General features: G+C 41.7%; 1 protein-coding gene and 1 long non-coding RNA gene across 7 annotated transcripts in view; one reads left to right on the plus strand and one right to left on the minus strand.

The window, feature by feature from the left end:
• The window catches only part of ABCC5 (ATP binding cassette subfamily C member 5), a 45,706-nt gene extending 22,676 nt beyond the window's left edge, over positions 1-23,030 (plus strand). For 4 of the 6 annotated variants that reach the window (XM_085069226.1, XM_085069227.1, XM_085069230.1 and 1 more), the window contains 22 exons: positions 276-383; positions 2,156-2,506; positions 3,954-4,025; positions 4,155-4,279; positions 4,885-4,957; positions 5,498-5,701; positions 6,376-6,519; positions 8,242-8,347; positions 9,033-9,217; positions 10,229-10,375; positions 10,712-10,841; positions 11,391-11,544; positions 11,663-11,791; positions 12,967-13,153; positions 14,109-14,198; positions 16,449-16,638; positions 17,367-17,526; positions 17,915-17,993; positions 18,642-18,755; positions 19,813-19,977; positions 20,681-20,764; positions 22,899-23,030. In XM_085069226.1, coding sequence (XP_084925352.1) covers positions 276-383; positions 2,156-2,506; positions 3,954-4,025; positions 4,155-4,279; positions 4,885-4,957; positions 5,498-5,701; positions 6,376-6,519; positions 8,242-8,347; positions 9,033-9,217; positions 10,229-10,375; positions 10,712-10,841; positions 11,391-11,544; positions 11,663-11,791; positions 12,967-13,153; positions 14,109-14,198; positions 16,449-16,638; positions 17,367-17,526; positions 17,915-17,993; positions 18,642-18,755; positions 19,813-19,977; positions 20,681-20,764; positions 22,899-23,030 — 3,129 coding nt within the window. Of the gene's footprint in view, positions 1-275; positions 384-2,155; positions 2,507-3,953; positions 4,026-4,154; positions 4,280-4,884; positions 4,958-5,497; positions 5,702-6,375; positions 6,520-8,241; positions 8,348-9,032; positions 9,218-10,228; positions 10,376-10,711; positions 10,842-11,390; positions 11,545-11,662; positions 11,792-12,966; positions 13,154-14,108; positions 14,199-16,448; positions 16,639-17,366; positions 17,527-17,914; positions 17,994-18,641; positions 18,756-19,812; positions 19,978-20,680; positions 22,215-22,898 lie in introns of those variants that run through there. The other 2 variants (XM_085069228.1, XM_085069229.1) reach the window with 1 other exon arrangement.
• On the minus strand, positions 19,976-26,271 carry LOC146433191 (uncharacterized). The gene is made up of 4 exons (XR_014854015.1): positions 26,226-26,271; positions 22,786-25,591; positions 20,662-22,178; positions 19,976-20,125 (listed from the first exon to the last, which is right to left on the minus strand). It is a non-coding gene; the product is annotated as an uncharacterized LOC146433191 (long non-coding RNA).
• Between the last annotated feature and the right edge of the window lie 46 nt (positions 26,272-26,317).

Consider the following 26,317-nt stretch of genomic DNA (forward strand, 5'->3'; position numbering starts at 1 on the left):
GTAGGTTAGTGCAGAATTTGCTGGCTGCTGCTTTTGTTAGACCTACAAACAGAACAGATCTGTCTCGGTCTGTTAAAAGCACTAGAGAAGGAGTTGGATAGATCTGCTGTTTTCTGCTGTTTGAGAATATGTTGACTATTTAAATAGTTATTCTTGGACTGGGCCTTTTCTGCAGTTTTGCGTTGCTGCTTCTAAAAGCCATTTCAGCTTTTAGTAGGCTGGAGCTGTTAGAATATTCCATCCAAATGTAATGCTTTTTCTTGTCTCGTTTTTAGGCATTCACAGTGGTCACTGTCTTTAACTCAATGACTTTTGCTCTCAAAGTAACTCCATTCTCAGTGAAGTCTCTGTCTGAGGCATCTGTTTCTGTTGACAGATTTAAGGTAAGCAGTTATTTGGCCTCAGTTTTCACTGTAAGTGTGGAGTGTTGTATGTGTTTAGTAGATGCAGAGAGAATACTTGGAAGGTAATATGGTTTTAATGGCTGAGAAGTTTTTTCTTTACACTTAGCATTCCAGGTTATTGGATTCTGCAAGAGATACAAATCTAGTGAAGGAATATTAGCAGTTTAAGAATAATACCAGTGTGAGAAGCAAAATAGTCTGATTCAATGACTTTATGTTTTTGATGTTGGCCACAGGAAGAAATAAGAATGAAGGACTTGGTGGCTCACTGTATAATAATTTTTAACTCCTTTTTAAGATCATCTGTATGAAAAGTCTGCAACATATCTACAATGAAATTTCATGTTTTGCTAATAAAACTTTTTGAAAATATCAGGTGTTAGGTAAGCAGCTTGGCAAAAAACAAGCAGAGTTTTCTGTGGTCATAAAAACCTGAGGTTTTATATTTCCAGATCAGATTAAGTGACTGAAATGTCACTATATCAGTAAAATGGAGCTCTGACCTGACGAAACAAATCTATGCCACAAAATGTAAAACCCTGAAAATGAAGAATCTTATCTCACATCATGGATGAATACACTGTGTGTACTTTATGAACTCAGAGGGGAGGCCTTTATTTTGTCTTGTCTCTTGAAGATAACAGTGTATTACACATTGTGGAAATTTCCAAAATGGAAAGTAGGATTTTCCAAATAGAAACTTTCACAAGCAGTGACAGATACGTGGATTATGTGTAGTGCATTCTTGATATAAACCTCGGTGTGAGAAGGACAGGGTCTACAGAGTGGTTTTGAGATACCATTGCTTTTGAGCAATTTTGCTTCTGCTTGAGTCACCCTAAAAATCAGCCTTTCTTAAATCCAAGTGCACTAAAGGGAATTTTCTGGGAGGGAAGAGCAGGAAAATGGAAATTGAATTATCTCCCAGTTTGACTATGAACTGTGTAGGAAATGTAACATAAGGTGGGGATACTCTAACATCACAGTAAAAATTTAACTGACTTTTTGGCTCTGTAAATGAGTATGAGCTTTCTTATGAATGTGTGATTCAGACGTAGCAATTGCAAGAATAAATAAGGCTGGGAATTGAGAAATTTTTAGTCACAAAAGGCTACTTGTTTCAAAACAAACTGTAAGTGGCAAACATTTTATCTTGTAATTAAACTGTGTGAAAAATGTCTTCCTAATCTGTTGATTGTAAATACTGATGGATGTGGTGGAAAACATGATACAGTGGACTTAATGGTTTACTTCTTATTGTCAGCATGAGATAGGTCAGCTACTCTTGTGCAAGATGATTTTTTTCCCAGCAGAAAAGTTGATGGGTAAATGCTCAAGTTAAAATAATTCTGTCTCCTTCCATAATGAGCTGGTGTGCAGGACAAGTCAGTCACTTTGTCACAAAGTGATCTCTTCTCTCCAACCTGTGTGTTCTGCCCATGTGTTTTTAATCTGGAATGTGCGGAGCTGCAGTTGCAAACAGTGTCAAATGAATAAGCCCCTGTCAAATCACATCCAGAGTATTGCAGTTCTGTGAAAGTCGAGTGTATCCAAGTGCTTCCACCACATCCAGGAATGCCCCAGCCACTTAGCAGACCTGGAGTTAGTTTACACTAATGAGCTACCTTTTGCTCTTCAGCTTCCTCCTACTATATAGCCTGATGTGTTTTGCTGCGTGAGTGTGCCGTAGGCTTGTCTCCCAGTCTTGATCAGGTGTCTCATCTTTACACCTCTCTCACAACTCCTATCAGAGTTTATTTCTAATGGAAGAGGTTCATATGATAAAGAAAAAACCAGCCAATCCTCACACCGCGATAGAGGTGAAAAATGCTACCTTGGCTTGGGACTTCTCCCACGCCAGCGTCCAGAGCTCACCAAAGTTGACCCCCAAAGTGAAAAAAGACAAGAAAGCCACCAAGAGCAAGAAAGAGAAAATGAAGCTACAGAATGAGGGACAGCAAGCTGTGCTGGCAGAGCAGAAGGGCCATCTTCTAGTGGACAGTGATGACCATCACAGCCCCGAAGAGGAGCACAAAATCATCCACCTGGTTAACCTTCGGCTTCAGAGGACTCTCTACAACATTGACTTAGAGATAGAAAAGGTAAGAAGAAATGCAAGGAGGAAATCTGAGCTTTCAAAAGGCCTAATTTTAGCTGCCCCTTGGAACAGAGAGCTGTGTGCTGTTTCATTTTGCATGAAATGGAGCATATTGCTTTTGTGCACTCCTGTAATATCCATGGCAACTGCTGTATCCAGGATGCAGTGTCTGATCTTGCTGTAAACAGCTGTGCCATTTTAGCAACTAGATCTTTGCAAACAGCCTGTGAAACAAGGGCAGGCTGTATAGCTTCCACATCCAGATGAGGGGTTTGTAGCTCCCAGGACAGTGTGTGAGCCACTGAGCTCAGAGTGTCTGCAGGGGCAGCAGGTACTGGTGGGGTGTTGGTGAACAGTGTGTTCCTGCAGTAGTTTGATAATTTTGCAGAGTTTCAGCTATTTTCTGGGTGAACATTTTAGGTGATTAGGTGTTCTAATGGAGTGTAACAGTGCTTTTCATTGAAGAATGTGCTGTTTTCTTCCTTGAAAATTTTTGTGCAGTAGAAGGATGAAGGTTTTCAAAAATTTGAGGCGTTTGGAGTTATTTCTCCAAGATAGATACAAACATGAAATATGTGAAAGAAAAAGCACTGAACTTAGTACATGACATCATACAAAAGCTTTGCAGGTTGGCAGTTGGATGTTGTAATGGATGTATCCATACATTTATGAAGATATTAATGGTTAAATTGTGTTATATAGTTATACAAATAGAGGGCTAGTTTAAACTACTTTAAACAATAAAAATACCTATATTTTAAACTTTTGGGGAGAATGCATATAGTTTTAAAAAACTGCTTCAAAAAAGAATACAGTTACTTGAAAACGTAAGAACTAGTTTTCTCTCAGAAGTGTGCTAATAAGAGAAGGCCAGCAATATGTTCCAGAAGTGTCTGTATACCTTTTTTGGTTCACTTTGCTTTTACAAAAGGAACAAAAATAGTTTTTATAAATTCATTGTTAAATGAATTCATCACCTATTTTATTGTAGAGAAATTCTTCAAAGTGACTGAATTCTAGTCTTTTTTTGGTACATGTTCTTTCGCAAACTGCATCTAATAGGCACAGAGTTTTACTGGACCCAGATATGCTAAATTCTGCTTTCCTTTCAGACTTTTCCTCTTTATATCTTTCCTTATCACTCTCAAAAGCATCTTAGTTTATTGATCCTCTGGGCCTGTATCCCTAGCAAGAAGGAAGCTGATCTTCAAATACCTTTATTTTTACCTGTAGAGTTGATTTCAGTTCTATTTCACTGTGGGATTGTGTTCGCTCTGTACAATTTGACAGTTAAAATGCTGACTTTTGCTTTTTTTTTTTTGTCTGTTATGTCACTTCAGAGCTGTCATTCCTATCTAACTGTCCTCCCAGAGGTACTAAAGGTAGTCCAAATTCTGAAAGGGATGAAGAATGTAAGAAATAAGTACTATAATTTTTTCCTCTCTGTCTAGGGAAAACTTGTTGGAATTTGTGGCAGTGTGGGGAGCGGAAAAACTTCACTTATCTCAGCAATTTTAGGACAGGTGAGAAATCCTGTTTTGAGTAGTTCTGTTCTTCTTTCCCATCTCCTATTTTACTTATTTGTACTGTGTAGAATGAAGTCTATTCTAAACATGAAGTAGCATAATCTCACAGCTGGTCTGTAATTCCAGATGACCCTGTTGGAGGGGAGCATTGCAGTGAGTGGGACATTTGCCTACGTGGCCCAGCAGGCCTGGATTCTCAATGCCACACTCCGGGACAACATCCTTTTTGGCAAGGAGTATGATGAAGAAAGGTTTGTCAGACTGTTTGCTGATTTTCATGAAAGCTTAGTTATTCTTGACTCAAGTGTGGGAAAAATTTAATACAGAGTACACTGCAGATAAAGCCTTTATATCCTTCTGGAGTCTGTCTCTAAGTCTCCTCTAAGGTCCATATAGGATCCTGCCTCTCATGCAAGTGTCCCTGTGGCTGGTCACTGTCAGTGTGCCTGTCACTGCTGGCCTGCAGTGTCCACTGCTGGACCTCATCCTGGACCTCTGGTTTTAGCAGCTGCTGTGAGCAGCACTCAAGTGGTATTTGCTCTTGCTGTCCTGGCCTTGCCCTCTTCAAACACAACTGCTGTGTGCAATGTACTGACACCTTCCATGGCCCCCCTCCAGTGGGGACTTTCCTGTGGCCCTTAGCCATCTATCCCTGGAAAGAAATTGTCTCTTTATCCTCACAATGCTTCTGAAGCAGGTGATTATTACCCTTGGTTTTCTCCTGGGAATCCAAGGCAGATTTGATTTAGGCTGCTGGAATATCTGCTATTAGTGTAGAAAATGATATGATGCTGTACTAGCTAAATAACTGTGGGGGAAATCAGTGTTCCTTACTGTTTATCTGCTTGTTCTTCAGATACAATACTGTGCTGAATGGTTGCTGTTTAAGGCCTGACCTGGCCATCCTTCCAAATGGGGACCTGACGGAGGTATGTTTTGCTTCTATTAATAGAGGGAGAAAAGAGTTTTGGTTTGGCAGACTAAACTTGAGTTGAGGGTACATGAGTCTGGGGTGCATATGAGCCAAGCTGTTGAATGCACTCTCTTGAGCTGAGCTTATCTGTGCAGGCTTTGAATTGTTGAAAGTTGTATCATGTTTTTTACTCAGATGATGCCTGTTTGGGAATTTTTTGTGTTGTAAATTTAGCTGCCTTAACAGCACCTATTTGAACTTGATTTAAAAACGGCTAACAAAAAGCATGGCTATGTTAATACATAAAAGATAAAATAAGCAAAGAAAGTACTGAAAGTACTGCCACATTTAAAGTGTATTAACTTTGAGTTTGAATGTATAATACCTGTCACAAAGTGGACACCTAAACTAGAACATGTATATGTATTTATATATAATGTTATGGGGGAATATATTTATATAAATACATATAAATAAATATTATGGTCTACTTTATTCTGGTCATCTATGTTGCGTGGTGCTGAAGAAATAAAATAATGGGTGTGTGTCTCTGCAGATTGGTGAACGAGGAGCTAACCTGAGTGGGGGACAGCGTCAGAGAATCAGTCTGGCTCGAGCCCTGTACAGTGACAGGGACATTTACATCCTTGATGATCCCCTTAGTGCCTTAGATGCTCATGTGGGAAATCACATTTTTAACAGTGCAATAAGGAAGCACCTGAAGTCAAAGACTGTCCTTTTCATCACACATCAGCTTCAGGTACTGAATCTCTCATAGTTTCTTTTTTGGACTTTCTTGAAATGGTTTGTTAATCAGTTGCCTTCATACTGGAAATTTCTGCCTGAAAAAATGCCCTGACCTGTGACAGGACAACCTGGTCTGTCAATAGAATGTGTGGTTTACATTTATAAACTGGGTTTGAAAAAATGCACTGAGCACAATGTAATTGTTTAATACCAGTACTACTTGGTGTCTGTTTTGGACTGGTAACACTGGCTAAAGAAAATTTACCAGAGAAATAAATATCCTGTTCAAAAATAATTTTGCCAACTTGCTATAAAGCTATTCCATCACATCAGAAAACACTTAGATTTGGTGTCAGTAAATCAGAATTGATATATCTGAGGTTTTTTGGTGTCTTCTGTGCATAGAAATGTCAGTGCTTAGTCTATCAGTATTTGCAGTGTTTAAGTATCCTGAGTCATGTTTTCCATACGAGATTGGCTTTGCTAGAACATAAAAGCTTTTTATTTGTTTAGCATGAGTAATCATGGTGCTCTAGTCAGAGGAGGACCTTTGAAAATCAGATGTCTGTTATGTTGGAATAGGTGTGCTGTGTGCCAGTGTCTATAAGCTGCTGAGAAGGGTTGTGTGGGAGTGTTTGGTTATTGAACATCGTGATAGAGACTTGTTCTTACTGCCATTTTCTCCAGTATCTTGTTGACTGTGATGAAGTGATCTTCATGAAAGAAGGCTGCATTACTGAGCGAGGCAGTCATGAGGAATTGATGAATTTAAATGGAGATTATGCAACTATTTTTAATAGCCTACAGCTGGGAGAAACACCACATATTGAGGTACTTGTTTAAAGTGCTCTGAATCTTGCCTGTTCTGAGATGAACCAAGTGATATTGTTGGAAAACTGGAAAATGGCTTCACACATTTTCATGTGTTGATCTGACCAATAGATTTCCTATAGAATAATCTGTGCTTCATTAGCACTTTGTCACTGTTTGTTTTTGGGGAATGTGTACTAGAGAGGACTCTGCCAATGAGCTCATGAGTTAATAATGAAAATATTACAGTGTCTCCCCTGGTGATGCTTAGAGCAGGAAGTTTGTCCCTCTTATTGTACATCCCACTCCTTAATTTACCTCCAAATTAACACAGATCTCCAACAACCTTTGTCTGAAAAAATCTAACTGGCTTGTTACTACTTTTTCAATAGAGTGTGACTGAGACACAGCAGATGTGACACAACTTGTCAAAAGTTAGATGTGACAGCATTTTGGAAATATAACAGAAAATGCTATGTTTTGGGGGAGTTTGAGAAAAGAAGTTGTGGCTTGACACTACTTCTGTTATGAAAAAAGTCTATAAATACAAACATGTGCTTTAGTACTTCAGTTGGTGCGAAAAATGTAAATCTAGATAATAAAGAGAACCATTCAGTACAACATAATTTACATTTTCAGCAATTTAATTCTTCCCACCCTTCTCTTCTCTGTTTCCTTAAGTTAATCTCTGGTGTAAGGATCTTAGCATTTTGCTTTATAATAACTTACTTGTCTAAATTTTGTGTGTATTTGCTCTTAGAAGAGATTAAAAGTATATCAGCAGTTTATTTTTTAAGAGATGAGAAGCTCCTTACTCACAAGTTGCAGAGATTTAAAAGAAAAAGTTTCTGAGAAGGAAGCATTATAAGAACTACAGATATAGAAGGTGCTTGGTGACACATTGTCCTGGGAGATCTTTGTGAAAGAAGCAAAAGAATATAATGTATTGCTCTGCATATCCTTTGAGGCATGAAGATTACAGTTCTGCCATTTTAAGATTAATATAATGACAGTTAAGAGATTCTCCAGTCTTCATGCTTAGCTGACCTTTAGTGTCTCTGTAAACACTAGCCCATGGAAGGACCATTAAATTGCATTCCCTGTGGGATAAGAGGAAATGGATGATCAGTTGGATTCTCTGATTTGATCTCATGTAAAGTGTGGGAAGGCAACCCTGTGCATGGTGTGTAAGGGGTTTTAGTCTGTGTAGGCTGACTCTGAATAGGGAGTAACTCCCAGTTGTGTGAAGATGGCTGGGTTTAGAACAGTGCTTGTGTGTGCATTTTAGTGTTTAGACATTTGATTTCTGGAAGATTAGGTTAACCTGACTTTTTAGGAAAGCTCTCATGAAATGTCTCTAAGTCTAGGGTGTTTGGGGAAAAAAGCCTCTTTCAAATATTGTGAATTATTTTTACAAGGGACAGGGGGATTGTATCTTTCTTGCAGTAGCAGGGGTATCATTCTTCTACCATGTACACTCATAATGTCACTGATTCTGGAAGATAACTTTGCAATCTACCAGTACAGGTTGGGAGTAGTTCAGATTAATAGAGGAGGAGAATTTTATCCACTAGAGTTGGCAATCATCTGTAATAACTGTGAAGTTAATATCCTCCTTGATGTGAATGCTGAGCTATTGAAAGCCTTTGTCTTCAGGTAGCAGCTTATTAAAAGTTTGTTCTTAGATGTGAAAATGTCAAAACAAACTACTCCGATATGTTTAGTGTCATTGTTTTCCTGCAGATTAATATAAAGAAGAACACAAACAATTCACTGAAAAGGCCCCAGGATAAAAGTACCAAAACAGGGTCTGTGAAGAAGGAGAAAGTTGTAAAGAAGGAAGAGGAGGGTAACTATGTAATCAAATTTCTGGTTGTAATTATTTTGTACTCAAACAAGTTCAAAACATGTACTTCAAAGTACATTGTTAATGTACCTCTCAGATTTTGGAAGCTGTCTCAATCCTAGTCACTCAGTGTGGTTGATAGGACACAGGCAGTGGGCAAAGAAGATCCATTAATTCATTAAATATGGGTGCCTGTACAATGTTTTTAAGTTCAATCAGGCTCCTGCTGGTTAGATGCCATCAGCACAAAAGAGCTGGTACTGCCTTCTCTCTCATACCACCTCTGCCTCCTGTCCTAAGAGGGCCATGGGTACAGCTTGGCACTCAGTCCTAGGCAGGATGTGGCATTTATGGATGAAGAATTGGAAGGTCTGACCTCTGTCGTTCTCTGTTTAATGATAACTTTGAACTCTGGGATTTAAAAAGCAGCAGTGAGGCCAATCCCAGCCTAACAGTTAAGTCTGTGCTGATGAGGCTTTTTCAGCTGTACCGTTACATAAATGATTCTGCAGAAGAAATGTGACTTTTTGAAACACTCTTTGAACCACTGAGTTGTAAGTGTGAAGTGTGTGTTTCTGAAAGTACTCTGTGCAGTTTAAAAGACTAATTTTTTGTGTGTTCACAATTTTTTTTTTTTTCACAGAAGAGGTTTCTTTTAGTCATTCCCTCTTCATCCTCTGTTTCACAGGCCAGTTGGTTCAGTTGGAAGAAAAAGGCAAAGGCTCTGTCCCCTGGTCTGTTTATGGTGTCTACATTCAGGCAGCTGGAGGCCCCTTTGCATTCCTCATCATCATGGCTCTGTTTGTGCTGAATGTGGGCAGCACAGCTTTTAGCAACTGGTGGCTGAGTTTCTGGATCAAGCAAGGCAGTGGAGTAAGTTAAATAGCTTTTCTACTCTTGTGCCTAATGGGCTGGGGGTTTGCTCTGCTAGACTAATTCCAAGCAGTCCTGTGAGACCAAGTGGTGCTTCCTAATTTAAATAAGTTGTAGGGCTCCCCAGGAGGTGGTATCACTGGGGAGTTAATCTCCAAGAATAAGAGAGCTCCAGTAATAAGAAAGATATAACTCATGTGGTTTTATACTGCCCTCTTGTTCTTTATCTTGGTTAGTCTAAGAAAAGGAAGTGAAAATATGAAAGGGGCCAACAAGCTGATTTCAGTGTTGTTTTTTGTTTAAATGCAATCTTATACCTAACAGGATTGTTTTTGTTGAACTACATCTTTGAGTCAAATGACTTCTGGAAATTGCTTTGAAGATTTAATGACCTGGGGTGGTTTGGGCGTTTTCCCACTGTCAGGGATTTGATTGCAAGTCTTGTTGCATTTAAAAATTCAAATATAACTGCAAGGCTTTTTTGTGAGGCCACAGAGAGCAAGCTACTAATCTCAGAGATGAACTAATGAAGTGCAGATGGCCAATAATATTAAAATAAGCCATGAGGTCCTTAAGCATACTTAAAGATTAAAAGAGAGAATTAGAATGTATGACAGTGTGACAGTAAAGAATTTATTGCATACTGGCAGAAGACAATAAGGGTGTTTGATAAAGAGCACTATCCAAGGTGAATATTGCTGTGTAATAGGAGTGGTGATATGCAAGTATCTGACATTGTTCAGAAGAGCACAAAAAATAAGCATGAAATGAGATTAGGAATCAAATGAAGTAGGCATTGTGTAGGAAAAAGGCCAAGGGCTACAAACCTACAAGTCAAGTATCTCTGCCAGGGAAAACTTTCTGAAGTATTCAATGGTCACTGAAGTACTTTAAAGAAGAAATATTTAATGTGGTGGGAGAGGACACAAGGCAGTTAAATTCTAACAAAAGTAATGTGTACATGCTTCATCCTTGTCCTAACTAACCTCTGAAACCTTGAATTTTCTGCAGAACACCACTGTGACTTTGGGAAATGAGACTGTCATAAGCAGCAGTATGAAAGATAACCCTCACATGCATTACTATGCTGGCATCTATGCACTGTCTATGGCAGTTATGTTGATCCTGAAAGCTGTTCGTGGTGTGGTCTTTGTCAAGGTATGTGCCAGTGCTGGTGTTTGTCTCCCTCTCCTATTTCTGCATATTGCTGTCACTGTGGTTCTTTTGTTCAACTCCCAAGAGAGACTTTTGAACCGGAGGAATTCAATCATAGATTGTGATGTTTCCATAACTTGAGGCTAAACCAAGTTTAGTGTCTGCTAAACTTCTGCCCAAATTAATAGCTTCCTCCATTGGTTGGAAGCACAGAATGCAATAAAAAATCCCTTATGATTGGATAGAGAAATAAAGTAGAATGTTTTGATGCCAGAGGAGATGCAGTGGCAGGAAGACAAACACTGTTTTATAACACTGCAATGTTTTCTGCATTGTCAGGGAACTCTCAGAGCATCCTCAAGGCTCCATGATGAGCTCTTCAGACGGATTCTACGCAGCCCCATGAAGTTCTTTGACACTACACCCACTGGGAGGATCCTCAACAGGTTTTCCAAAGACATGGATGAAGGTATCTCTCACTGTGTGCGCTATAAATCCCACATTCAGACCTCCCAGTTAACTGCTGAATACTCTCTAGTCTGGTGCTGTTGGAGTGATTGTACTCAGTCTGTTGCCAAATGTGCACTTGAAATAAACAAAGTGGGAATTGGGACATACCTGGGTTATGATTCTGGAAGGCAGCTGATAGCTAGGTCTGTCGATTCACTTATAAAGAAGGAAATGTGCAGCTGCTGTTGTACCTCCAGGCTGCACGTGGGCTTTCAGCAGTTAATGCAGAGGCAACTTAAAACATTAGATTGAAGCTGATGTGCAACAGAGGTGGTAATTAGGTCAGAGTTCCATCAATGCTATTTCTGCAAATGGGAATAATTGGACTACCAATTATTGATGACTCAGAAGGTAAAAACACCCCAATGAAAATGTACATTTAAAATTTGAATAAGCCAAGAGAAATCACTGTCCTTGTCAGTGATGTACAGCTGGACTGAGTTGTTTTATATAGGTTGTTTTAGCTTTCTGCACTCAAGATCTTCCTCTTTTCTTTCATTCTCACCAGTTGATGTTCGTTTGCCGTTTCAAGCGGAAATGTTCATCCAGAACGTCATCCTTGTGTTCTTCTGTGTGGGGGTGATTGCTGGGGTTTTCCCCTGGTTCCTGGTGGCAGTGGGGCCCCTCATTGTTTTGTTCACAGTTCTGCATGTTGTGTCCAGGTAAGTGCACCAGCTGCTTTGGCTAAAAGTACAGATACTTTCACCTGCAAATACAACATAGTGGTTGGCATATGGTGGTTCTGGATGAAACTGAAAGTGCTTCCTTCTTTGCTTCCAGAGTCTTTATTCGAGAGCTCAAGCGTCTGGACAACATCACTCAGTCTCCATTTCTGTCTCACATTACATCTAGCATCCAGGGTCTCTCCACAATCCATGCCTACCACAAAGGACAGGAATTTCTGCACAGGTTGGTCTAGATGTCTGAGAATGGTGGAGCACAAAGCTGGGTTATTACTGGGGTCTGTGATGGCATCATTGGTTCCATGAGTGAAAATGACTTTTCTGGGGAAAAAATGGGGAGAATAAGAGGGGTCAGAGAAAACTGGGAAGAAGAGTGGTGGGGTCCCAGGTAAATGCCCTCCTCTGCAGTGCAGCAGGTGGCAATAGTAGTGGTGAGGACAATATTTTGGCCATACTTTTTCCCTGTCAGTATGTACTTTTCATCAGGTCCTGCTCATCTTTTCTGTGGATTGTTTCTCCTCATGATATTACTAACGTTGCTTAAGGCATGCTAACCAAACTTCAGTGAGAGTATTGAGCTGATAGTCTCTGTGCAGCTGTGCAATTGGAGAGCATTTATCAATTACTTTGGTGATCATTAGCCACCTTGTTCACTGTGCTTGGTTTGCTTTAGGATAAACTAAAATCTTTAAAACATGTTAGTGAGGGAACGTGAAACATTTTTCATGTGTGGTAGTTGCTTCCCATGAGAAGCTGCTGTAACAGTAGTATCAGGGTTTTGCAGATGCAAGATCGTGAGACCAAGGGTGTTGGGAGCAAAGGGAAAATAGCCACAGGAGCTCTGAAAAGACACTGCTACACCAGCAGGGAATGGTGTACTGGCTTTGTGGATCTCTAGTGTTTCTCCTTAAATATGCTTTCTCAGCTCTGCAGTGTCAGGATTGTAAATTAGATAGTTACCGATGTGTTTTAGTTAGGCATCACCAGTTCTATCAAAATTTACTTTACTTTTACACTTGTATATAAAATAACACATTCTGAAGCAGTGCTGCTGTTACCTGTGGAGTAATTTGTAGTCATTGAGCATGTTCTGAAAAGTCTTGCATAGGTGAAGAAGTGGTGAAAGTTTGTGTAATGTCCCTGACTTTGATTTACCTCAGCATAATTCATTGTTGTACACAAAGACTTGGTGATTTGACTTTGGAGAGTTAGAGCTAAGTACATATCTGACATTACACAGGCAAGTTTGCAAACCTTGCCATCATGTTCTGGTTTGAAACTTTGTCAGTGATGAGTCTTCCCACTCTGAATCCTGATACTAGAACAGGGGGTTAAGTAGCTCTGATATTTGTAGAAGACCAGGCTCATGGAATTTACTAACCTTTCCTGTGTTTGTTTCAGGTACCAGGAGCTGCTGGATGACAACCAGGCCCCGTTTTACCTGTTCAGCTGCGCAATGCGCTGGCTGGCTGTGCGCCTGGACATTATCAGCATTGCTCTGATCACAACCACTGGCCTTATGATTGTCTTGATGCATGGCCAGATCCCTCCTGCCTATGCTGGGCTGGCCATCTCCTATGCTGTGCAGGTGAATGTGACCACATACTGTAATATACCTAACTGCTCTTTTAATGTGGATTTTGCTAATAAGCAAGCAGCGTCCAGCGCTGGCTCAGATGGGCTTGGAGTGCTTGTGTTGGAGCTGCTGTTTGGCCTCTTCTGCCTCCTTGTGGTGGCGACGTGAATTTAAAGAGCTTAGCTACCTCTTATACTTAAAAGGTGTTACTCTTGGGCAGTATTTCTAAGCTGCTGGTTTATCAATGGATTCATAAATTATGGTGATTTTAAAATGAACTATTAAATTAACTTGCCCTGAACACTTTAGTTATATGGTACCCAATGCCAAGAGTACTTGTATCAAATATCATAGAATTGTTTAGGTTGGAAAAGACCTCTAAGGTCATTGATTCCAGCTGTTACCTCAGCAATGCCAAACTCACCACCAAACCACGTCTCCAAGTACCACATCTACATGACTTTTAAACACCTCCAGGGATGGTGACTCCACCACTTCCCTGGGTAGTCTATTCCAGTGCTTGGCAATGCTTTTGGCAAGGAAATATTCCTAATGTCCAATCTAAGCTTCCCCTGGCACAACTTGAAGTTGTTTCCTCTTGTTCTATTGCTTGTCAAGTGGGAGAAGAGAACAACCCTCACCTGGCTGCACCCTCCTATCAGGGGGCTGTAGAGAGTGATAAGGTTGCCCCTAAATGTCCTCTTTTCCAGGCTGAGACCCCTCAGCTCCCTCAGCTGCTTCTCACAGGACTCCAGACGCTTCCCCAGCTCCGTTGCCCTTCTATGGACACATTCCAGCACCTTAATATCTGTCATGTAGTGATGGGCCCAAAACTGTATTCAGGGTTTGAGGTGTGGCCTTACCAGTCCCAAGTTCAGTTAAGGCTCTGATGCTGCTGCCCTGTTCATCTCTTAATTCAATAATAAGTCACAGCTCTCTAAAAATTTGTTTTCTTTCACCACTTCAGTTAACAGGGTTATTCCAGTTTACAGTCAGACTGGCTTCAGAGACAGAAGCTCGTTTCACCTCGGTGGAAAGGATTGACCACTATATCAAGGTAGGACTGTAATGCATTCAACAATGCCTGTTGTGAAATTTTGTGTTGCATGTTACATTGCTGGCCTCAGCCATAGTCTGCTTTTGTACAGAATGTATATTACCCGTCTTGGAAGGGCACTAAAGCATGTGCTGCAGCACGACAGAGTGAGTTTGCTTTACAAAGCACATCTATAGAGGGGATGAGTGGCCCCAGAGCTGGTAGGTAACCAAGCTTACAGGCAGCGCTGGAGTTACATAAGGATATTGGAAGTTTGCTGACACTCGCAGTAAAGAGTGGAGTGTGCGAAAGGGGTAACTGGGGATTCAAAATATTATTTTATAGCAAAAGGATGGTGTTCTGGCCTCCTTCATTCCAAACCTAATGAAATTCCTTCATTTAAGCACAGACACGGTTTATTACTTTTATCTACGAGTAATTCTGCTGTGTTCTAATAAGCCTCCTTCTCCGCAGCTGTATTATGTAACATATTTCTATATGTTTGAAAAGTCAAGGGATTGCTATTACTGCAAACATGAGAAATGTGCTCAGCTAAACGTGAGAAATGTGCCAGGCTAAATGCTTAGCAAGCTGCTCTGATTATCTGTAACCCTTTCTTTGTAACTGGGATTTGTGTTTGCAGAGCTGGGCATAGGTCAGTGGGGAAAGCATAGCCAGGAGAAAGCCTCCTACTGGGTCTAGTGTGTGAGGTGGAAGACTTTCATTTAATGTGCCCTGTGAATTTCAGAGGGAGATATATATATATTTATTTGTTAAATCTGGGCTATTTAGTAGATATTTGTAGCATTTTTTAGCCTGTGGATTTAATCTGAAGAGAAGAAAAAAACCCAAACCTGACCACTCCCCCAGTTAATAAATAAATCTTCTTGAGACATCTAAGTAGAAAATTTCTGTGTATGGAAGACTTGGTGACCACACAAGTTGACAACTGTGCCAGATATTGCAAATATTACACCTCTCACTGGGATAAGATGGGTTTATCACTGTCAGACCTTTAGTGGCAAAACATACTGTTGTAGGCTGTTGTTTGGGGTTTTTTAAAAGTTATGTCTCTCATTCTAAATCACTATAAAACAACACTATCTATGATTTTTTTTTTTAATTTGAATCTCTAGACAGCCATTTTATTATTAAACTGTAAAACTAGTTTGAAGCTGAAGTGAAGGGAGGGGTGAGCAGTGAATCACCATTCAGGTCCTGGGTCTTACCAAGGCCTAGGCTTGGCTTTTTTCAGTGGGGGCTCAAGATTGCTGTTATGAGCACCAAGCTCAAAGAATTGGAGCCCTGTTGCAGCAGATGGCTGCTTTTTTCTCAAACCCCTGGTGTACAATTAATGTGCCTCTAACTGGATGTTGCAGATGTCCATAGCTGACATCCCTGTGGGATCTCTCAGTGGTCAGTCTAGGAAATGGGTGTCTCCAGAGGGCAATTTATTACCTTTTCTGAGTGTTTATATTAGAATGAGGAAAAGCCACACTCCAGAAATGCTGTTTTATAGCATTTGTAGAGATCTCTCTCTTTGTAAAGATTATGAAGGAGTTGTGCAGGTCTGGTTCAGTTACACAAGGTGAATGCCATGACAGGATTGCTGCCATTCTTTGAGGGTGCTTGTGCCAAATATGGGAAAGTGACCTTGACTTCACTCTAAACATGCTATAAAGCCTTGTTTGGCTTTCAGATGTTCTGCTTTTCTGTTTAATCTGAACTGCTCAATAAGGGGCAGAGTGAAATAGTGAAAGTGGAATAAAAAATAGCTGGAAGTGATTGACTCAGTGATTCAGTAGGACAGGGGAACATGAGGAGAAGAAGGAACAGGGTGGTATTTAATGTGTTACTTGGGCATTCTCTTCTGTGTCAAAATCAAGAGAGGTGACCCCAGCATGGCATGGCAAATGAGGCATAGAAATGCAGCAGATTTTGCATCCAGTCTTTGGAGTGCCTTGAAACTCAATAGGATTGTGCTTATAAATAATAAGCCTAAAATACATTTTGAATTCCATTGATGGAAATAATTGTTGTAGAGAAGGACTGATGTCATTACTGAGGCAACAGGAGGGGAATTAACAATGTGGTCAGTGTAACAGCAAACTTCTGGACCACTGGGCCCACAACCAGCTAAACAGCTCATCATGAAACTGCTAGAAATGATCTGGGCTGAGTCTACAGGGAAGAACTACTGAAGTCTACAGCTGATAATTTTTTTTGGTGTTTTGCTTATTGGAAACTGAACTTCTGTATTTTTGTTAAAAGACACTTTCCCTGGAAGCTCCTGCTCGAATTAAGAATAAAGCTCCTCCTCTGGACTGGCCACAGGAAGGTGAAGTTGTTTTTGAAAATGCAGAGATGCGGTACCGAGAGAACCTCCCTCTAGTACTTAAAAAAGTGTCCTTTACCATCAAACCAAAGGAAAAGATTGGCATTGTGGGAAGGACAGGCTCAGGTAAGGAAAAACACTAAGCAGAGTTAAATTATTACTTTTACAGAATAGATGGGCCAGTCATATTGGCTCTCTTCTGTGTTTGAATAAATTGTTGATTGCACAGGAGGGTTTGAACAGTCTGTCAGTGGTGGATTCTGTTCCTGTGTGTACGTAATAAGCAAGATACCTGTAAACAATAGTGAAAACGAGTTTCCATTTAAAGCAGAGGGATATCCTACTATGCTTAAGCCAGTATTTTCATAATTTGTAACTCCCTAAGCCACTTATCAACACAGAATGGTGCCTACAATGTGCTCGTTGCAGCTTATCTGACTCTTTGAAGTTTTTGTTCTGATGCTGCAGCCAGGTTTGGCTCTGAGCCATCTCAGAACTCTGTAATATGAAGAATCCAAACCCCTTTTTGTGAGATTACTTAAATCAACCTCTAAATGAGTTTCTAAATGAGTAATTTATATTATTGTATTGGGTTCTCATGGCAGGGTTTTGGCAGTAGGGTTGGGGCAGTACTGCAGGGGTGGCTTCTGTGTGGAGAGATTAGGAGCTGCCTCCACCATTGCTCAGTAGTTTAAATGCTGAATCTCAGCACTTACCAGCATTACTTGCCAGGACTTTTTTGGTGTTTTGAAACAGTTTTCTTAGATACAGACAGCTTTTAAAATGCTTTCTCATCTGAAAGCTGCTATGATTCTGTAGAAACACCAGTCTTGTTTTTCCTGTCTCATTTTTAGGGAAGTCTTCCCTTGGAATGGCTCTCTTTCGTCTTGTTGAACTGTCTGGAGGCTGCATTAAAATTGATGGAGTAAAAATAAATGACATTGGCTTGGCAGATCTTCGGAGCAAACTCTCCATAATTCCTCAGGAACCTGTGCTGTTCAGTGGCACTGTGAGGTTAGTGAGACCATACCAGCCTATACCTGAACTGCAAAGGTGCCTGGTGATGTGGCAGCTCTCAGGCATTCTAGCTTCTGTTCTGGTTTTGAAACAAAAAAAAAAACAAATGATGTTTGCTGGCCCAGTGCAGCACTGGGTGTGATCATCTTGTATGGAAGTTTTGCTTTCCTTTAGATGTGGTTGAAGTTCCAGGCTCTTTGTCTTCCATCTCCCTTGGTTTTTTGGCTCTTCTAACCATGGTGTACTGGGAGCATCTTATTTCCTTGGCCAGAAAACTGTCAGTGGAAGGCCAGATGGGAATCACCTGTCTGGATGAATTAGCACACACAGGTTTGCCATTCATTGCTGGATTAAAATTCTGGTTGTTTTCTGCTTCCCCTTCCAGATCAAACTTGGATCCTTTCAATCAGTACAGTGAGGAACAAATCTGGGCTGCTTTGGAAAGGACTCACATGAAGGAGTGTGTAAGTATTATGTGCCCTGGGAGATGCATGTTTGTATTTGGCTTCCAAACAAAAATGTTCTGTTAGTAGCTACTTTAGAGGTCTTTAGATAAAGTTCTTTCTCTGCATTTCCCCCATTGTTCTCTATGCTTTATTTGACTGATTTTTTTTAAAAATTTTTATCCCCAAGATTCTATCAGACTGATATTTTTTGGTTTTTGGGAACATACTGTATTGTGTGTGTATTTTTTTAGTATATAGCATAGCAGAATGCTGATTCATCACAGGGATTCTTAGGGTGTTAAAACATTTCAAGTGGTATTTTTACACTTCAAGTGATTTTTTTTTTTTTTTTTCCTGTATGTGCCTTAGGTGTGCATTCTGCATTTCCTTTTGTGAGTGTACATGTCACATGTGCAAATTTATACACAACTTAAAACCTGCCCTTTGCAAGGCCCTCTGCAGCAAATCTTGCTGCCATGACATTTCCAGTTCTTTTTCTCATAAGTCAGTTAGCAGGTATGGCTATGGAACATAGGCTGCAGGAATTCCTGCAGGCACTAGGTTCACTCTCTTCTCTTGGTAACAAAGATTGTTAGTAGATCTGTGTTTGTGTTTATGTGATTTTGTGCAATATGCTAAGATTTTTGCCTCTTCTTTTCTGCACAGGTTGCACAGCTGCCTATGAAACTTGATTCAGAAGTGATGGAAAATGGGGAGAACTTCTCTGTTGGAGAGAGACAGTTACTGTGCATAGCTAGAGCTCTACTACGTCGTTGCAAGGTGAGCACAACAGTGAGAGAAATAGTTGGAGATACTAAAATTATAGGATTGAACAAGCCTTTTTTTGTGCTGGATTCTTTCTGTCTGGCAGAGGAATCACACCAATGATTATTGCAACCCAGAGAGGTGTAAGGTTAGAACAATCAGGAAGGTATCTCCAGCTAGCTCCTGTAATGTCCTGCCATTAGAAAGGCATTGCTTGCAAGTGTTAATAATGTGTCAGACTGGCCTAATCATTTTTCCAGTGTCCTGTTACTGGGGAGCATCAGATTCTTCCCTTCTTCCATCTTTTTCTGAATGAGCCAGGGATTTTCCTTCTATGTGGTGCTCCACTAAAATGTGGTCTCCAAGTGGAATTTAGGACCATGCTATTCCAGCCAAGTGAAAGGTTTTGCAGGAATGGAAAACAAACAATAATTACAATGACAAAGGACTTTAGGATTGAGATTGACCAGGATTCTGATTTTGACATACTTTTTTTCTGAAACACAACACATCATAATATTTTGAAGTTCACTCTTCATCTGTTTTTGAAGTCAGACTACTCAGCAGAAGTTACTGCTGTCTCTGCAGTACCCGCACAAAGCATGTCCAGTTTAGCTTTGACAAGAAATCATTCCAAATCAGTTTACATCTGAGAGGAGGAGAATTTTTAACCAGATTAAGAAAGCTATTAAGACTAGTTAGAATTGACTCATTCCAGGAGGAATGTCACCACCAAGAATGTGTCAAATTAGTTTACTGATAAAATTTATATTTGAGATTCATCTACTGAATATAAAACTGAAAGTATGGAAACTTGAGGCCCAGGTCATAACCCAGATGTAGCTCTAGGATGTGACTATAAAATGTGAGTGTGATCTGTAGGCTTTGTTGAAGGCAATTACATAAAGAAAACTGAAAGGGTTTTTGTAGAAACCACCTTTGTGCCCACAACTCTGTAAGGATTGCCAGCTGTGACAACTCTTAGCCATGGCAATTCTGCCCACTCTATTTTTATGTTCAGGGAGGGGAGGTGTGACCATGGGTAACAACCAGCATTCTGTGCTGCTTTCAGATATTGATCCTGGATGAAGCAACAGCTGCTATGGACACTGAGACAGACTTACTGATCCAGGAGACCATCAGAGAGGCATTTGCAGACTGCACTATGTTAACGATTGCTCACCGCCTGCACACGGTCCTGGGCTGTGATCGGATCATGGTGCTAACACAGGGACAGGTGAGCAGGGAGGCTTCTGTGGCTCCAGTCTGGTAGTACCATGTGTGTAGACTCAACTGAGGGAACAGCTGCACTGCAGGGTAGAAAATCCTCTGTGTTCATTCACATCCTTGGTAATAATACTCCAACAGAATCAGTTGCAGCCTGACTGTGACAAGATTAAAGATGGCAATATTTATTTTTCATGCCAAGAAAGTACCATAGAATAACAGCTTATCTTTAAAAATGTTTTTGAAACTCCCTTTGTAGGTTAATTCTGAGATGGAAAATAACATAACCATCCAGGCTGGGGCTCAGTGGCAGTGTCCCATTACTTTGACAAAAGTACTGTGCCATCAAGCAGCCTATGACAGATACTTTACTGATTTTTCAGGCTTTGACTTGGGAGTCATAAACAGTTAAGTTGGGTGCAAGAACATTGGTCAATACTCTCAAAGGTAGAGAAGGCAAAAGCCCATAGCCTCTGCCTCTGCCAGAGCCCCCAGAGGTTGGTTGCTGTTGGGTTAGTTCTAGTGTTTGAGCCAGTTTGAAGCATTCCAGGCTATAGCATCCATAAATGCATGTACTTTCACTGCCTGGTGTCTGATCTAAAGATGAATGATGTGTTTTCTATTCCTTTCTTTTGCATCACAAGTCCAAGGAGTGGGAGTCAATTTTCTGCTGGATTTTACTGATGTACTTTACCTGACTTGTTTGGTTTCAGGTAGTGGAATTTGACACCCCGACTGCCCTTCTGGCCAACGAGAACTCGCGCTTCTATGCTATGTTTGCTGCTGCGGAGAACAAGGTTGCTGTCAAGGGCTAAAATTCAGGGCAAAGTCACTTTAATTTTGGAGAGCTATGCTCCCTGCCTGTGGCAGGCCAGCTCTTCCTCCTCCTCCTCGCAGATTATTGCCTTTTCATCTTTTAATTTTTAGCACAATGTGTCAAGCCAGAGAGTTTTTAAAACCATGTCAGAAGAACTCTTCATGTTTTTATTATTGTATTTATTCCATATTACTAATTTTTTGTTATTAAATGCACTCTATAAATGGCTCAGGGAGCCATAGTTATAAATGTATCAGAGGCCTATAATGAAGCTTTATACATGTAGCTATATCTATACATAATTCTGTATATAGCCTATATTTACAGTGGAAATGTAAGCTGTTTATTTTATATTAAAATAAGCACTGTATTAATAACAGTGCATATTCTTTTCTATCATTTTTGTACAGTTTATGGTACCGGAGATCTGGCTTTGTTATCGGACTGTATCAGACACTGTTTTGTCTTTTACAGTTCGTCTTTTCCTAGTGCCAGATTTTCTGCGTGTCTGAGTGGAAGTGAAGCTTTGCAATAGTGTCCTTTATTGTCACATCTTTGTCTAGCGCAGCAGAGAAGAGCTCTGTGGTGTAACTATTGCATTGTAATTTATCAAAGCTATCTGGGGCATTGCTAATGTTCACCACGGCAGTGGCTGCTGCTTCCCATGATGCTTTTCCAAAGCAGGGTTTTTGGTGATCTGAATGGAGAACCTCTCCTGGGTCACATTAAGGCCTTGTATTTTCTCAGTGTCCTGACACAGTATTTCTTACTGTATCAGCAGAGTTTATTTTAATGCAAGCAAGCCCAAGCTCTTCCTGCTTCGCTGATCTAACACAACCAAAATCTAACTGTTTGTGGAATGATCTGTAACAAATTAATCATAAGGTTCAAATCATACCCTGTATGCTGGCAGGAAAGCCTTTTCAGAGTTGCTTCAGCTGACTGACTCTTTATCTTGAAGCTGCTAACACTCCTCAGAGGTTTAGGTTGGCTTTCACTGGCATGGGTAACACTAACTCTTTGTTCTGCTCACTTATACTAAGATTAAAGAACATCAATATTTCCTGTTTCTTTCTTGCACACTTGTTAAGGAAGCAGTCCTCGACCCCACATCTTCTGGAACCTTAAAGGGGTTCCTGTTGATCAGGATGTAACACTGGTGTAGGACATGGTTTTCTTACTGTAAATGACCTACCTCAGGTTACTGGGTCCTGTGTAGTGCGTTGCCATGATCACTGTACACCATCCCTGTTTTTCGGGACCTGTGGCCCAGGGGGACGCAGTCGTTCCTGTGATAGCCGTGACTTATTGAATGGTCAGCGTTGCATGTCTTTGTCAACTTGGACATTTTGTAGCCTTAGCATGTTTGCAAAATGTCTCATTGAGGCAGAAATCTGAAAAGTAAATAAAACTATTTTGGGTTTTGTAAATGTTATTGGCTTCAGTGGTTTGTTTTGGGAGCATAACTTCACACAGTTTTGAGCCCTGGGGAACAGGTTTGCAGGTGGTTTTTTTTTTCCCCCCCCTCATCATGCACCATGGTCTGGTCTTCCTTTCTTCAGAGTGAAGGTGTTTCTTTAAAAGTGTAGGGGGTGATTTTTGTGCCCTGCAGCATGGGGGTAGCTTGCAATACATGTATATTGAGTAGTACAGGGAGTAATGATTTATAGTGCAAGTATTCAACCCAAGTAGAAAGGCTGAGGTCGGATTGAAGACCTTAGGCTCAGATTTTCCATTTTCTTTACCTGAAAGCAGTACTGTTAATAGTGTGATGTGACCTGACTGCAAAGTCACAGAAAGAAACAAAGAAATAGCCCAGGCAAATTGTGGCATTGACAGAGCTTGGACTGTAGCTTGAAGTAGCACAAATAGCATTGCTGTGTTTGTTCTGAACTCTTGTCCTAAGCACGAATTAACTGGCACAGACCTTACCCTACTCACAGCCCTGGAGTTTACCCCATGAACTTCAATGTTTCCCTTGAAGGAAATGGGCTAATGTACCTGGTTCTGAGTACTGCTGGGGTCAGTGTGTGGCTTCACTTTGCATCTGAGGCTGAGCTAGTGGCAGTCTGGGCAAAAGGGGAGCCATCCTGATCTTATCCTCCTTCTTCCAGGCTGAGTGTTCCTCTACCATTTCCGGTGCCAGCAGTGGCTCTTGTGTGGTCCAGTTCAGAAAGATAACTTGCAGAAAGCAGGAATGCTGTACAAAGAAGGAGACAGGAAGGCACCACCTGGAAGGGAGGTGAAGTGGGGCTGCTGTTTTCAGTAGGTGCTGGCTGTTACAGTAGCATAGGGGTGAGATGGAACTGCTCAGCATTCACTGCCCCAAACTGCTGCTTCCCAGTTATGCTCTCCTAAAGAGCTGAATCCTTCCAGCGGCTTTGAGCTGAAACAACTCAGCAAGATGTCAAACAAGGGCCTGTGATGGAGCAGGTGACAGCAGGGATTAGCTCAACCATTTTGTTAAACCTTATCCGCAGCACCATTGCTTCGGAATTAAAGGCAGACACTGACAGAAGGAAACGTTCTTTCTGTTGTGATCACTTCTGTGCTTCATTTGGCACTTGTCTCACACATGTACTAAAGTATTGCTGCTCACAGAGGTAGCTGTGATTTTTTTTTTTTTTTTTTTTTTACTGACTTTCATCCTGAACCACAAGAACAAGCTGAGGCCTGGCCCCTGGCCAAGGGCCCTGTCACTGAAGTGGAAGGAATAAACATCCATATTTACAAATGAGTCTGAAATATCTGTGTCTTTGAAGCATTCTACAAGAGGTTGATGATGATTGGAATTTTTGGGAGCTGGATTCTGCTTTAGACTTTACAGTGTGATATCCAGAGAAGACCTCATCCTGTGAGGAAGAGAATAAGACATTGGGATTGGGACAGAGGCTTCCCTTAAAGAGATCCTACCCAAAATAGCATGGAGGTAGCACATGCTTCTGGTCTAATGTCAGTTGGCAACTAAGCCCCACACAGTCCTGTGGGATGGGGGAGAGAATTGGAAGGGTAAAAGCTAGAAAACTTGAGAGTTGAGATCAAGACAGTTTAACAGGGAAAGCAAAAGCTATACAAGTAAAGCAAAACAAGGCATTCCTTCCCCCCTTCCCATGGGCAGCCTTCTTCACAAAATGCAGGGCTCTATTGTATTTAATGGTGACTTGGGAAGACAAAGGCCATCATTCTGAATGTCCCCTCCATCCTCTCCAGTTTATTATATTCCAGCCTGGAATATCCCTGTGGTCAGTTGAGTCTGCTGTCCCTGCTGTGTCCCCTCCCATCTCCTTGAGCACACCTAACCTCCTCCTTGGTTGGGTGAGGAGCAGAAATGGCCTTGGCTCTGTGCAAGCACTGCTCAGCAACGAATTCTCAACACTGTTTTCAGCACAAACCCCAAACTCGGCTTGATACCATCTACTGTGAAAAAAATTCATTCTAGCCCAGCCAAAACCAGCATACCTTACAGCAAAGGCTGTGGCCCAAGACCAGCAGGTATGCAAGAGGAGAGAGGTTTGCCTGGGATAACTGGTTACTGTATTGTTCTCTGGAATTTCCACTACATCAGTTTTGCTTATTCTGTCCAAACACCGCAAGTGCAGCTGATCCTGATTCATTATCAAAAGCTTAGAGCCTCTTCAAGAGAATGTGTTCCTGCTCATCTCGTCTGTCTGATGAGTGGACACACTGCACTTGCTTAGGACTTCAACCAAAGCACAGGTAGGATTCTTCTAAAATTATCCAATTCAGTTAACATGGAGGAGTTAGATTGCTGTAATTAAGTCCAAAATCAGGCCCTGAAGTTGTGCTGGCTTGAACACTTGAGGACATTTTACCCTTACCTTTGGTGAGGGTCACATCCTCAGGTTGCTGGGGCTGTGCTTTGCACATCACCTGTAGGTGAAAGCCAGGTCAAACAGGCTTATTGCATCAGTGGGAACAAAATTTGAGAAACCAGTTGCCTTTTGAAAAGAATTGGCTATGAGTGAGAGGAGGTGTCAGAATGATACAAGCAGAATGTTTGATTTATTAAAGGAGGATGCGGGCAGCAAAGATGGCAGGATGAAATGTTTTTCTTAGTTACAAGGGGATTGATTGCAATGACAGAATTGCTTTTTGAAGATGCTTCAAAAGAACACTGAGAAAGTGCAGGGTGCTGTACCCAGCAACAGAAGAGCCTGAGTCCTATCTTGTTATTTTTTACCGCAACTGTAGCATGTGTTTTACTATATATAAGTAATTACACAAAGGTTTTCTTTAGCTTCAGGTCGGTGGAGGGTAATACTGTGATTTGTTTAACCCTTGCTTGAGCTGGTAACCGCAGCCACATTGCGCTGAGGCCGCAGTTTGTGCCTCTGGTGTGATGATACAGTGGAAACAGAGCTGGAATTCGGTGCAGATGCTGCAGTCATTAGTGTAAGGCTTGGGAAGCTTTTACAGTGTACCACTACGGGTTCATTAAACCCACAACCATGTGAGAAATGTTCCTGTCTTATCCAAAATATGTGCCTTGGAGCCTCATCAGGCAGTGAGGTAGGCAAAGCATAACAGTGAAAATTAGAGTGAAAATAACTTTCAGAAGTGTCATTACATGGGGTAGAGACTTCCCGTATGCTGCTCTTGGGCTGAGGCGGGGGGGAGGGTGTAAATCACAGTTACTTGCACACACCTCCTTCCTTCCAGCTTGCTGACTCCTGCTGTTGCCATGCAGAGAAACAAGTGCTTGTGCAAAGCTGATAATTTTGCGGTTTCTGTCCTTTCCCATTTAGGAACGCAGCAGTAGAGGGTGTGTGATTGATTGCCTCGAGTTCTGTGGAAGAGTAAAGTACATGAGGTCTGAGCTGGGCTCTGGGGCCAGTTTGCAGTGAGAGTTGGAGGCAGGAAACTACGAGCAGCCCAGCTGGGAGGGAAGGGATTAAAAAAAGGGTGTGTATGGGGTGCAGGGAGAAGGGAGGCTATTTAGGGTTAGCTGTGAGCTCGATGTGGGGGTGTGACCAGGAGGAGGGAGGAAGCCAAAATAGGTATCGGTGGGATGAGGGTGCAAGAATCAGCCCTGCTGGGAGCCGTGGTTTGGAGGGTTTGGGGGTGTTTGTCGTGGATCTGGGGCGGGGAACAGTGAAAGTGAGGCATTCAGGCGGTGCCGAGGGGACAAGAGCTGGCTGTGAGGGGACAGGAGTAACACGAGGGGGACATTGTGGCCATGCTAATGGCCATCCCCAGGACAGGAGGGCCAGGCAGCAGGGCTGGGGGTGCCGGCTATGGGGAGAGGAGGGAAGCTCTGCGTGAGCCGGTGTAAGCGGCCCTGTGAACAGGAGCACGGCTGGACGGAGCCGCGGATGCCCACGCGTATTAGTGAGGGAATGAACGAATGAATGAGAGAATAAACGAGTGAACACTGCCCTCCCGGGAGCGGTGCCGATATCCGGGACTATCCCACTGCCCACCTTTCGTCCGGCCCGGCCCGCGCTGAGGCGCTGAGGGGCGGGGCGGCTGCGCGCGCAGCGGGCGGGCGGGGCGGGGCCGCCCTCGACGGCCC

This window comes from Lichenostomus cassidix, chromosome 9 (genome assembly GCF_008360975.1).
Source record: "Lichenostomus cassidix isolate B80296 chromosome 9, HeHo_3.0, whole genome shotgun sequence".
Classification (NCBI taxonomy): domain Eukaryota; kingdom Metazoa; phylum Chordata; class Aves; order Passeriformes; family Meliphagidae; genus Lichenostomus; species Lichenostomus cassidix.